Genomic DNA, 14,609 nt, shown 5'->3' with positions numbered 1-14,609 from the left:
TCTCCCTAAGGTCAGGAACACGACAAGGATATCCACTCTCACCACTATTACTCAACATAGTGTTAGAAGCCCTAGCCTCAGCAGTCAGACAACACAAAGAAATAAAAGGCATCCGTAAATGTCCATCAACTGATGAATGGATAAAGAAATTGTGGTTTATATACACAATGGAATACTATGTGGCAATGAGAAAAAATGAAATATGGCCCTTTGTAGCAACGTGGATGGAACTGGAGAGTGTAATGCTAAGTGAAATAAGCCATACAGAGAAAGACAGATACCATATGGTTTCACTCTTATGTGGATCCTGAGAAACTTAACAGGAACCCATGGGCCGGGGAAGGAAAAAAAAAAAAAAGAGGTTAGAGTGGGAGAGAGCCAAAGCATAAGAGACTGTTAAAAACTGAGAACAAACTGAGGGTTGATGGGGGGTGGGAGGGACGGGAGGGTGGGTGATGGGTATTGAGGAGGGCACCTTTTGGGATGAGCACTGGGTGTTGTATGGAAACCAATTTGTCAATAAATTTCATAAAAAAAAAAAAGAAATAAAAGGCATCCAAATCAGCAAGGAGGAAGCCAAACTCTGAGTCTTCACAGATGACATGATACTCTATATGGAAAACCCAAAAGATTCCACCAAAAAACTGGTAGAACTGATCCATGAATTCAGCAAAGTTGCAGGATATAAAATCAATGTACAGATATCAATTTCATTTCTATATACCAATAATGAAGCAGCAGAAAGAGAAATCAAGGAATTTATCCCATTTACAATTGCACCAAAAACCATAAAACACCTAGGAATAAACCTAACCAAAGAGGTGAAAAATCTATACACTGAAAACGATAGAAAGCTTATAAAAGAAATCAAAGAACACACACACACACACACACACACACACACACACACACACACAGAAAAGCATTCCATGCTCATGGATTGGAAGAAAAAATATTGTTAAAGTGTCAATACTACCCAAAGTAATCTATATCTTCAATGCAATCCCTATCAAAATAGCACCAGCATTCTTCACAGAGCTAGAATAAACAATTCTAAAATTTGTATGGAACCAGAAAGACTCCGAATAGCTAAAGTAATCCTGAAAAAGAAAACCAAGGCTGGAGGCATCACAATTCCAGGCTTTAAGATGTATTACAAAGCTCTAATCATCAAGACAGTGTGGCCCTGGCACAAAACCAGACACATAGATCAATGGAACAGAATAGAGAACCCAGAAATTGACCAACAAACGTATGGCCAACTAATCTTTGACAAAGCAGGAAAGGATATCCAATGGAAAAAGGCAGTTTCTTCAGCAAATGGTGTTGGTAAAACAGGAAAGTAACATACAGAAGAATGAACCTGGACCACTGTCTTATACATACACACAAATAAACTTGAAATGAATGAAATACCTAAACATAAGACAGGAAGCCATCAAAATCCTAGAGGAAAAAGCAGGCAAAAACCTCTTTGACCTCAGTCATGGCAACTTCTTACTCAACATATCTCTGGAAGCAAGGGAAACAAAAGCAAAAATGAACTATTGGGACCTCATCAAGATAAAAAGCTTCTGCACAGAGAAGGAATCAACATAACTAAAAGGCAAGTGATTGAATGTGGGAAGATATTTGCAAAGGACATATCAGATAAAGGGTTAGTATCCAAAATCTATAAAGAACTTACCAAACTCAACACCCAAAAAACAAATAATCCAGTGAAGAAATGGGCAAACGACATGAGTAGACAATTTTCCAAAGAAAACATCCAGATGGCTAACAGACACATGAAAAAATGCTCAACATCCCTCATCATTAGAGAAATGCAAATCAAAACCACAATGAGATACCACCTCACACCTGTCAGATGGCTAAAATTAACAACTGAAGCAACAACAGAGTTGGCGAGGATGTGAGGAAAGAGGAATTCCTTTGCACCATTGGTGGGAATGCAAACTGGTGCAGCCACTCTGGGACACAGTATGGAAGTTTCTCAAAAAATTAAAAATAGAACTACCCTACGACCCAGCATTGGACAACTAGGTATTTATCCAAAGGATACAGGAGTGCTGTTTTGAAGGGGCACATGCACCCACCCCTGTATTTATAACAACACTATCAACAATAGCCAAAGTATGGAAAGAGCCCAAATGTCCATTGACTGATGAATGCATAAAGAAGATGTGGTATATATATGCAATGGAATATTAATGGGCAATCAAAACAAATGAAATCTTGCCATTTGCAACAATGTGGATGGAACTAGAGTGTATTATGCTAAGCAAAATTAGAGAAAGACAAATATATGACTTCACTCGTGGAATTTAAGATATAAAACAGATGAATATAAGGTAAGGGGAGCAAAAATAGTATAAAAACAGGGAGGGGGACAAGACATAAGAGACTCTTAAATACAAACAGAACAAACTGAGGGTTGCTGGAGGGGTTGTGGGTAGGGCGATGGGTTAAATGGGCAAGGGACATTAAGGACAACACTTGGGATAAACATTGGTGGTTATATGTAGGGGATGAATCACTGGATTCTATTCCTGAAATCATTATTGCACTATATGCTAATTAACTTGGATGTAAATTTAAAAAAAGATATGCCCCCTCCCCCCCAAAAAAAGAATTGCCAGGTGTATATATACAGTGGAATATTACTCAGCCATTAAAAAGAATGAAATCTTGCCATTTGCAATAACATGGATGGAGTTAGAATACGTTATGCTACACAAAATTAGAGAAAGACAAATACCATATGATTTCACTCATATGTGGAGTTTAAGAAACAAAACAAATGAACATAGGGGAAGGGGGGAAAAAGAGGGAAGCAAACCACAAGAGACTCTTAACAATAGAGAACAAACTGTTGATGGAAGGTGTTGGGCTAAATTGAAGATGGGCTAAATTGATGATGGGGATTAAGGAGAGTACTTGTGATGACCACTGAGTGTTGTATTTAAGTGATGAATCACTAAAGCCTACACCTGCACCCAATTTTACTATATGTGTTAACTAATTAGAATTTAAATAAAAACTTGAAATAAAAAAATTGGCAGGTAGTAAGTATTAACAGGCTCCGGTAATGGAGCTTATAGTTGTTACTCTACAGTCCCCAAAGTGAGGGCATCATAGATCCAATAACACTCCAGCTGCAAACAGAAAAAATCAGTTTCTCTCAAGATATCTAGAACTTTCAAAATGTGGACACTTACAAATCTTACTTCTATTCCTCCATTGCAAAACCCACTCATATTTATTCTACCATCCTAAGTCTGAGCTGATAGAACGCAACCACCTAAGGCAAGTTACAGGTCTTTTCTGGGCCTCAATTTCCTTATCTGTAAAATAAAGGCTTGTATTCATTATTTGTAGGGTGCCCCTCCTGCGCTAAAAAGGTAAAAGACGGTAAGTAGCTTTGAAAAAGAAAAGTTTGTCTTGAAAAGCTGTCTGATTTTGTTTTCTGTTGTGCAAAGCTAAAAATCACTCTTTACACCCCTCTTTTAGTGAGTTTGAAGCCACTGTGGGAAACAGGTCAGAAAGAATGGGAGAGTGGGATATCATCCACTTTCACCTCCCTCCCCCAATCTTATTTGACTCACGGGGATGTGCCAATTGCCTTTGTACCAAGGTTTAGTGAGCCTTTAAATATTTCAAGATGTATGAGACATTATCCCCTGTTATCTTTTATTCTGATAACAAGCTGTCTGGGCCCTCTACCAAAGACCCAATATCTTTGTGCAGTTCTACATGAATATGATTTTTCTCTATGCCATGGTCACCATTAGGGAAGATAAATAAAACTAACATTGGCAATGAGGACACTTACCTTTCTATTGTTTCTTATATAATGAAAGAAAAAGTTCATCATTACAACACTGCAACACCAGCATGAAGACTGGTGTCTCTTGGACTGGAAAAGATAGATTGGGGGTTGTTATTATGAGTGGCCTGAGCAGATGTTACTTGATAGGTCCCTATCTATCAACCAGGAGATATTTTTATGTCAAAGAAAACTCTCCCTCATTCTGTTATACAAGTAGAGATTCTGTCCTTTGTGTCCTTAATAGGTTCTTACAAACATGTAAATGGTAAAGAGTTAAAGAAAAAAATAAGATCATAATTCAAAAGTTTCTAAATTTCAGTCCTAGACTATTAGTGATAGGAATGCTCCTTAGGGGGGAAAGAGGAGGATAGATAATCAAATCAGTTTGGAAATAAGAATTATAATCCAAATCTGGAGTCTCTATTCCATTGGTCTGTGTCTGTTTTTGTGCCAATACCGTACTGTCTTGATGATCACAGCTTTGTAGTAGAGGCTAAAGTCTGGGACTGTGATGCCTCCCTCTTTGGTTTTCTTCTTCAATATTACCTTGGCTATTTGGGGTCTTTTGTGGTTCCATAAAATTTTAGGATTGCTTGTTCTAGCTTCGAGAAGAATGCTGGTTACAATTTTGGTTGGGATTGCATGGAATGTGTAGATTGCTTTGGGTAGTATTGACATTTTAACAATATTTATTCTTCCATTGTATGGCCAACTAATCTTTGACAAAGCAGGAAAGAATATCCAACGGAAAAAAGACAGCCTCTTTAACAAACGGTGCTGGGAGAACTGGACAGCAACATGCAGAAGAATGAAACTAAACCACTTTCTTACATCATTCACAAAAATAAACTCAAAATGGATGAAGCAACTGAATGTGAGATAGGAAACTATCAAAACCCTAGAGGAGAAAGCAGGAAAAAACCTCTCTGACCTCAGCCGCAGCAATTTCTTACTCAACACATCTCCAAAGGCAAAGGAATTAAAAGCAAAAATGAACTATTGGGACCTCATGAAGATAAAAAGCTTCTGCACTGCAAAGGAAACAATCAACAAAACTAAAAGGCAACCAATGGAATGGGAAAAGATATTTGCAAATGACATATCAGACAAAGGGCTAGTATCCAAAATCTACAAAGAACTAACCAAACTCCACACCCCCCAAAAAAAATCCAGTGAAGAAATGGGCAGAAAACATGAATAGACACTTTTCTAAAGAAGACATTCAGATGGTCAACAGGTACATGAAAAGATGCCTCAATGTCACTCATCATCAGGGAAATAAAAATCAAAACCACACTGAGATACCACACCTCACGCCAGAGTGGCTAAAATGAACAAATCGGGAGACTACAGATGCTGGTGAGGATGTGGAGAAATCGGAACCCTCTTGTACTGTTGGTAGGAATGCAAACTGGGGCAGCCACTCTGGAAAACAGTGTGCAGGTTCCTCAAAAAATTAAAAACAGATCTACCCTATGACCCAGGAATAGCACTGCTAGGAATTTACCCAAGGAATACAGGAATGCTGATGCATAGGGGCACTTGTACTCCAATGTTTATAGCAGCACTTTCAACAATAGGCAAATTATGGAAAGAGCCTAAATGTCCATCAAATGACGAATGGATAAAGAAGAAGTGGTTTATATATACAATGGAATACCACTTGGCAATGAGAAAGAATGAAATCTGGCCATTTGTAGCAATGTGGATGGAACTAGAGGGCATTATGCTAAGTGAAATAATTCAGGCAGAGAAAGATACCATATATTTTCACTCATATGTGTCTCTTGAGAATATTAACAGAAGGCCATGGGGGAGGGGAAGGGGAAAAAAGTTACAGAGAGTGAAGGAGGCAAACCATAACAGACTCTTAAATACTGAGAACAGACTGAGGGTTGATGGGGGTTGGGGGAGAGGGGAAAGTGGGTGATGGGCATTGAGGAGGGCACCTGTTGGAATGAGCACTGGGTGTTTTATAGAAACCAATTTGACAATAAATTAAAGAATAAATAATAAAAAAGATTTAAAAAAGAGTTATAATCCATTACCAGAAAATATCTTTTTAGAGAGCAACTGACAGCCTGTGAGAATAGGACAGATCCAGGATAGGAACTCTATTTATGATAGATCCTGTGTTGGCAAATGAAAACAGCTGTCCCCTGGCACAGAGGAGTACCCAAAAAGGAAGGACAGAAAAGCCCACACACCTCAGACACAATCAACCCTTATTTCAAGCCACAGGGTCCTTACCCGGTATTTCTTTTCTTGTTCAAATTTTTCTTCAAATTTCCTAATTTTTCGCTTGAGGCTCTGGATGTGCTTGGTGAGCTGGGTAATGGTCTGTGGCTCCTTGCCATCACCACAGCCACACCGTGAAGAACTTCGTGGCCTGTAATGATTGCAGGGAGGGAGAGAATCATCAAAAACCATGGTCTTCCCATAAACATTGCTGCTGGTCTACAAACGAAGCTTCCTGGATTATCAGAGAGGATAGGCCATTTTTGATGAGTCTACCATGGTGGCATTTACTTATTAATAGAGACCACTGATCAAAGAATTCCATTATGGGACAATGCTATCAGGGAATTTAGTGCAGAAATGTCAGAATATTATTCTAGGAAGTGCATTTCCTAAAGTTTGGAAGAGGCCAATTTAAGACAAAAAGAAATAGCTGCTGTGGCATTATCCCTAACATGTTGCACCTAATAACATTTTTAAAGAAGATATAGATAAGTAGTTAATTTTCTTGACACATCAGAGCCTTGTGAATCTAATAAGAATGGACCCCCACCTCCAGAAAATGCATTGACCCTCTCACATAGCCCACAGTTTACAATAGCAATAATCCACTAACTCCCTCAAATCCATCAATAGACAGCCTGCAAGGTGAGATTTGGAAAATTCATTAATGACAGCAGAAGTTACTAAGGAGAAACTAGGATTCTCTGTACATATTTTCAGTCAAGGGACACTCATTTTAGTTTTGAATCAAAATTATTTGTAGATTTTTTTTAAAAAAGTGCATAGTTTCACACTTTTTTGGGGGAGTGGAGGGCAGCTATTGTAAGCTGCTACTCTTGTGGAATCTAAGAAGAAATTGAGGTAGACAACTCCCAAGCACTGCCGCAAGCTATCCCTTGAAGCCACTGTTGGGCATGCAAAGAATATTGAGCTTACCAAGAAGGATACTCCTGATATTTGCATAGACATATTCTTACTTAGGACTCTGGTCATTTGACCAAAAATGTTCAAACATGTAAGCTCTGGGGTATTCCTGCATCTCATGACCATTTCCTCCTGAGATGGCAAGACCTGACACGGTATTCCCAAATAGAAAGTACACTGATTCTTGCCATTCATTGCTCAGGTCTTGCAGTTGTATTTGATAGGCATGTCTGCACTATTTCAGACACAGACTTCATTATAGGTTATAAATGTATTTGAAAAAGTGGATGAAATGAAGATAAGGTTTTCTTACATCATAAACTGCTGAGTGCTGGGTGGAGAAGGGGCTGATTCAGGGTCTAAGTTGAATCTCTGGCTTTGGCTGAAGATGGAGCATCGTGGTGACAGCAGTGGGTTATCACCGTCAGTGATGTGATAGAGAAGCCTGCTAGTCCCGACAGACTGGAGGTCTTCTGGTGCACTGTCTGCTTCATTCTGCCCATCTTTGTGGGCTGGTGCAGGGTCTGAGGAAACAAGATAAATCATCAAGATTCAGAAATGACAGAGGCCTTGAGACTGTCATGTTCCTAAGTAAAGATCATAAACATTCATTATAATGTCTGGCTTCTTTGTCATTTCTTCTTTCTGGGGATATGAAAGGCTTTCAAAGTACTGTTATGTTTATTCTCAGAGAAACTGGATAGAAAATATTACAAAGCCACTAACAAAAAATATGGAAACCAAATTATTTGGTATAAATTTAAAGTAATGATTCAGTAATGATTCCATTTTATGTAAAAGCATACATTTATGTGTACAAGTAAGTGCACTAAAATACCAAAGAAGCTACTTAGCAACTACAAAGCATGGAAGAATTAGGAATGATTTTTTTTCTCCTCCAAAATTTTTTGTAGCATTTTATTTTTAACAAAAATTAAAAAACAAGAACAAAACAGATTCCAAATCCTGTCTCCAGCTACGTCTGTGTCTGAATTCTATGATCACTCCCCTTTTATTTTTTTAATGTTTATTTTTGAGAGAGAGAGAGAGAGAGAGAGAGAGAAAGAGAGAGAGAGAGTGCAAGCAGGAGGGGCAAAGAGAGAAGGAGACCCAGAATCCGAAGCAGGCTCCAGGCTCTGAGCTGTCAGAACAGAGACCAACACAGGGCTCAAACTGTTGAACTGTGAGATCATGACCTGAGCCAAAGTCCGATGCTTAACCTACTGAGCCACCCAGGGGCCCAGATCACTCTCCCTTTAAATGAACTCATTAACTTCCCACCTCAGGGCCAGTCCAGAGAGTGGGCACACCTGTGCTCTAGAGGAAGGGCAGATAAGTGAGGAATATGAAGACACTGAGTCAGAGTGGCCAGGTGAGACTCTCTACATCAGGGGGCTCTAGACAGTTATTTGAGCAGAAGCCAAAACAAACTCCTTCTCAATTTTGCCCAGCAAACAACTCAGGACAATTCAAGGCTTTCTTTTATTCTTACCCCAAATAAAGAGAAAAACATGCTTTCTGGGTGAATAAGCAGAATCTGAAAACACTGACAATCCACTTTTCCAAAATAAACATTTATCACAATTTGGTGCCGGATGACTCTTAATCAGGTTTAGAATGGCTCATGTTCTCCAGAGCTTGAAATGCAATTTGCTTTGTGCAACATCAAAGGTCTGATCCCTTGTGTGCTTTCAATTGGCTTCTTCCCTGTTGGGTTTCAGACTGGGAGCCTGGATAATGCCTCCAATGTGCCTGTGAAGCTCACTAACAGCATTCTATCAGTGGCTGAGCTGGCCAGAAGTGCATGAGATGAGGGCTGGTGAAGAGGTGGGGCCAGATGAACACCAGTGCCCAGGTCTGAAGCAAGGTGTGTCCGTGTGTCTGACAACTCACCACAGGCAACACCCTTGCTAAGAATAATTTACCCAGAAAACACAGTTTGGCAGGAGCCTTAAAGAGTAACAGGAGTAAGAGTTACTAATCAATAAATGTTACTAATCAACAACATATGCTAACAATCACCTTCAAAGCCCACCAGGAGGTATACTGGTGCTTACCAAATCCTTTCAATAAACCATTAGGCCCCAAAAAGAAATGCATTTTATTCATATTACCTGTTTCTGGACAGAATCTTTTGGTAATAATGATGGGGAAGAAGAGAATTTTTAGCAAGCACCTGGGACCAGTGTATTTTTGTTGAAATGGGAAAGGTCTGAGGCATTCAGCCCTTCAGCTCGGCTGTGGCCCTAGGGTCAAAATGAACATGAGTCTCTTGGTGCTGCTTTGTAATAATGCCAAATGGAGGCACTTGGGCTCCTAGCCATTTGACTGAAGTGGAGGCAAGAAGAGAGCTTAGCTTCTGAAACCCACAGGGTCCTATGATGGAACTTCATAAGATCACAGATCACTCTGAATGGCTCCTTTTGAATTGCATTACAATTAAATCCATAAACCTCCATTTATATGGTGTGTGCTTCTGTGGGCACTCATGTCATTTGCTGCCTACTTAACATCCCAAACCCCCTGCCCTAGATTTACCACTAGAGGAAGCAGAGAGCCACAAAGACCTAGAAGCACCAAGCTGAAAACCAACAAAAAGTCAAAAATTGGTAATTTGGTAGTGCTTCAGTTATGTATTCAAACTCATTATTTGAATTGAGAAGTGGCTTAATTAAATTAGATGGTGCATGTGTGTGGGCACTTGCACACACAGAATTATTGAGCTCCTTGCTCAGAAGAGGCCAGCACAGATTCTGAGGCAGCCATTGCTGCTATCATCCTGGGAATAGAGCTCTTACAGACCCTGCTCCCCAACAGGGAAAAGCTTACTGCGGTTTCTGATGCTTCTCAGTTGAGTATGTTACTTTGTCTTCCGAAGGACAGGGCTGCTTGCTATAGGGCCCCTCATGTGATGCAGTGTGATTTAAAGGAAGGGGCCTAGGAACCAGGAATTTTGGTGTGCTTATACTTTCTTGTGAAGTTCCAGGGACTTCCTGACCTCTCTCAGTGTCTTTGTTTGGCCCATCTTACAGAGCTGTGACAGGAAAGTAAAAAGAGGTTGCTGCACATTGTGCCTGGAGTTAACAGTATTGTGCCGTACACTTAAAAAGTTGTTAAGAGTATATATCTATGTCAAAAAAACAGAACTTCAGGTAAAAAAAGGTGTAGATCTCATGTTATTACCACAATTAAAAAAAAAACCTATTTCTTCTTTTCTTTTCTAAAAGAAATCTTATTTTCTAAAATTTCTATAATGAATAAATCTTAATTTTATAGGAGGAAAAAACAATAAATGTTAATATTTTTTAAAAAGTTTGAAAGAAAATGAGCATTCCTGAGAATGTGAGAAACAACCCCAGGGATGCCACAACAGAGAGCAAAGATTATGAGTTGGAGCCTCAGGTCTACCATTTGTTTAGAAAGACTTCAGAAATGTTGGGCCTTTTTAAACATGGATTTTTTTTTTCACTTGTAAAATGGAGAGAATGATGGTACCTGCCTCACAAGACTAAGTGAGGATGAAGATGAAATGAAATAAAACTATATCTTCTACAAAATTTTTGCCATATCCACATAAACCTATGTTTACTCCCTGTCCCTCTCTCTCTGCGCGCGCACACACACACACACACACACACACCAAACTTATGATGGTTCAATTTATGATTTTTTGATGTTACGATGGTGTGAAAGTGATAACATTCAGTAGAAACCATACTTTGAATTTTGAAATTGGATCTTCTCCTGGGATAGCTTTGTGTGGTACGATACTCTCTTGTGATGCTGGGCAGTGGCAGTGAGCCACAGCTCACAGTCAGCCATGCAGTCACAAGGGTAAACCACCAATACACTTAAAACCATTCTCTATACAGCCATTTTTGTTTCCACTTTTGGTACAGTGTTCAATAAATTACATGATATTCAACTTCATAAAATAGGCTTTATGTTAGATAATTTTGCTCAACTGTAGGCTAATGTAAGTGTTCTGAGAACCTATTCATGTAGGCTAGGCTAAGTTAGATTGCTTAGTAGTTTAGGTGTATTTCATGGATTTTTTTAAAAAGTTTTTTTTTAATGTTTTTTTATTTACTTCGAGAGAGAGACAGAAAGAACAGAGTATGGTGGCGGAGACAGAGGGAGAGAAAGAATCCCAAGCAGGCTCTGCGTTGTCAGTGCAGAGCCCAACATGGGGCTCAAACTCACAAACCATGAGACTATGACCCGAGACAAAATCCAGAGGCAGACATTTAACCTACTGAGACACCCAGGTGCCCCTCTGTGAATTTTTGATTTACAATATTTTCAGCTTACAGTGTGTTACCTGGATGCAACCCTATTATAAGTCAAAGAAAATCTGAAGATCTGTATATAGATATAGAGTAGAATATGTACAAAAGAGTACATATTTATATAAATTAATATATTACTATGTATTTTAAATGGATAGATAAAATTTCAACCTATAATTGTTTTTATTTTTTAATTTTGGCTTCATCTTAAGTTATGGTGGTCAAGACATAATGAATTTGATGTGCTAGTTACTATTTTTCTTACTAATACACATTAAAATAAATTTCTAGTAAAACTAACAATATTTGCCCATGGACCTTTGTCTAGCATATTTGGTGAAACACTGAGATAAGGCATAGAAGCTGCTAAACATAGTAACCATGAGAACCATCATTTTATAGTAATTATCATCATCAGAATAAGGAACTGAATATTATCTTCTCTTATTGAACATGAATTATACTCAGAATCCCTGTGGGGTTAATAAGGGAAATGAGAACCAATATAACCCTCAACATATTGTCCCTCCTATCAGTTCTTAGTTATAAATAAGAATAATCATATGTAATATTTCTGGAGTAACTCACTTATTTCTTCAAACCTGTAAGAGTTTTTGCATGTATTTAATCTTCATAACAACCACATGAGGCTGATAGTAATATGATCTCCATTTTAAATTCAGTATGCAGGGTGATATAAACTATGTTAGTTCCAGGGAGGGTTTGACCAGTGTCCATGGTAAAAGACTCCACATCTCTGACCCTGGGAGCCAACGGATGTTTCCGGTGGCCCACTTACTGAGCAGTAGGGAACAAAGAAGAGAAATAATTGTCATCAGTGCGTGAAGGCCAAGAGACCACTTCTGATCTTGCTGCAACCCCAGACAGAAACAGATGTTGTATTATAGCTGTTTAATAAGTCAGTCAGATTTAAAAATATATCTAATATGAATTTTTAAGCAATTAAAAATTCAAATAAATCTCTATCTGCAACCATTTGAGATGTACTGTTGAAATATAATTGAGTAATAAATTAGCCATAGTCTTGTGGATTTGTTAATTTGCACTCTTGGGTTTAGCCTTCATAGTGGGCTTTTATAGGTAGCATTCAGGTACATTCCAAAATGCCAAATGTCAGCCTTTATTGGTTTTAAAAGCTAGATAAGTCAAAAGTATGTCCATAATTCTAACAAGGTACAAGCATTAGAGTTCTCAGCCAGCCTCTCCAAAACAACTGAAGGATACACAGTGGGTTCAGTTTTAGGTATGTTGAATTTGAGCACCTGAAGGCACTTAGCAGGTTAGCTATGGGGTTACAACAGAAAGTACATGGGTAATCTTGAAGTCATCCCAGTAACTAAATCTGGGGACACAGGTGAGATTGCTTGCTCAGAGACTACCTACCAAGAGGTGAGCAGCAGTATCTCCAAGGCTAGATTGGGTGGGGCTAAGCATAAGGACAGATGGAAGAGAGATTCCTCATTGGTAAGGCTGGCTGAGTCACCAAGTGGGGTGTGGGTGGCACTCCAAGTAGGCTTCTTAGTGCCAGCTTCTGTGGACAACCACCAGAAACATCAGTGAGGTAGAAGGGTGGGAAATGTGTCACTGTGAAAGCAGGGCTGGGCCTTATGGAAGGCACTCTGCAGGTCTAAGAGTCACTTTGCCATCATGGTTAAAAGCACAGGATTTAAAAAAAAGCACAGAGGTTAAAAAAATTTTTTTTAATATTTTATTTATTTTTGAGAGAGGCAGAGCATGAGTAGGGGAGGGGCAAAGAGAGAGGGAAACACAGAATCTGAAGCAGCTCCAGGCTCTGAGCTCTCAGCACAGAGCCCAATATGGGGCAGAACTCACAAACCGCGAGATCATAACCTGAGCTGAAGTCGGTTCATGACTGGAGCTGAAGTTGGACGCTTAACTGACTGAGCCACCTAGGCGCCCCTCACAGAGGATTTTTCATACGCTCAGAAACACCTAGATTGAAGCCCCAGTTTTGTCATGTATGTGACCTGGGACACATTATTCTCTCTTTACATTCCCAGTTTTCCCACCTATATAATGGGAATTCATTCATTCAGCAAATGTTTATTAGCCATCTACTGCATGCCAGAGCCCTGTTTCAGGGAAGGATGACAAAACAGTATCTACCTCATAAATTGTTGGAGAATTGAAAAGAAGACAAGGAATCTCAAGTGCTTAGGACAGTGCCCCAGGGGAGGGGATATAACCCATCAATAAATGTTACTTGCTGTTGTTTTGTATTTATGGTGGTATCTTTTACCTAGTTAAGAAACTTGGTAGAAGAGTTGGCTGGGGGAAAGGAAGATAAATTCAGTTCTAGATACCCTGAGTTAACAGGCAGTTTTGGTCATCCAGTGCAGGTGTCCAGGAGGCCCTGGATATGTGTAGGTATGGAACTCAGGAGACAGAGTCCAGCTGGGTTTGATCTCAGCATGTACTTCCCCAAATCTGTCATCTGCAGGAGGAGGGAGAGCCGTCTGCCTCATTTTCATTTTGAAGGAGTCAATGTACTGATTACAATTAAAATGAATGGCTAATAGGTGAGGGCATTGGGTTAGCTGAATAATGAAAAATCCCAAATTTCTCCCTAAAACCCAGAAAACTACATGGATCAAGAAGCCTCAGCTCAGATCTAAACATTTTCCTTTCATCTGCATTTTTAAATACAATCTTCTAATTAAATTTCCATCAGTAAATACAGAACCAAGTTTTAGGTTTTTGAGTAGTTTTATTTTTCTTTTTGGTATTTTTTTTACTGCATGATTATTGTAAGGTCAAGTACATTTTTTAAGTAAGCTCTACACCCAATGTGGGGCTTGAACTCATGACCTTGAAATCAAGAGTTGCATGCTCTATTGACTGAGCCAGGCAGGCACCCTTGTGAATAGTTCTTAAGTTAAATTTAACTTCATACCTCTTGTTTCCTAGAAATTATAAGAGGACAATTTCAGAATATTTTTTCTTGAGTTCTTGTGATTATATCTAACATAAGCAATACTTTTACCAAGGAAACATAACATATATAAATCATAGAAATACCCAAATACATAAATCTTCAGGGTATATTGTCACTGATTATTTTACAAGTCCAATAATAACTTATATGCAGTTTCATAATAGACAATAAGGAAGATGTGATATATACAATGGAATATTACTCAGCAATCAAAAAGAATGAAATCTTGCCATTTTCAATGACATGGATGGAACTACAGTGTATGTACTATGCTAAGTGAAGTAAGTCAGAAAAAGACAAATATATGAATTCACTTATATGTGCAATTTAAGAAAGAAAACAGATGAAT

General features: G+C 38.8%; 1 protein-coding gene across 1 annotated transcript in view; it reads right to left on the bottom strand.

The window, feature by feature from the left end:
- The window catches only part of FAM13C (family with sequence similarity 13 member C), a 165,865-nt gene that overhangs the window by 28,553 nt on the left and 122,703 nt on the right, over positions 1-14,609 (bottom strand). Inside the window, 2 exon segments of the mRNA XM_030335007.1 lie at positions 6,080-6,218; positions 7,308-7,518. Coding sequence (XP_030190867.1) covers positions 6,080-6,218; positions 7,308-7,518 — 350 coding nt within the window.

Source organism: Lynx canadensis, chromosome D2 (assembly GCF_007474595.2).
Source record: "Lynx canadensis isolate LIC74 chromosome D2, mLynCan4.pri.v2, whole genome shotgun sequence".
Lineage (NCBI taxonomy): Eukaryota > Metazoa > Chordata > Mammalia > Carnivora > Felidae > Lynx > Lynx canadensis.
Note: the sequence above shows the minus strand (reverse complement) of the source record. Positions and strands in the feature narration are given on the sequence as shown.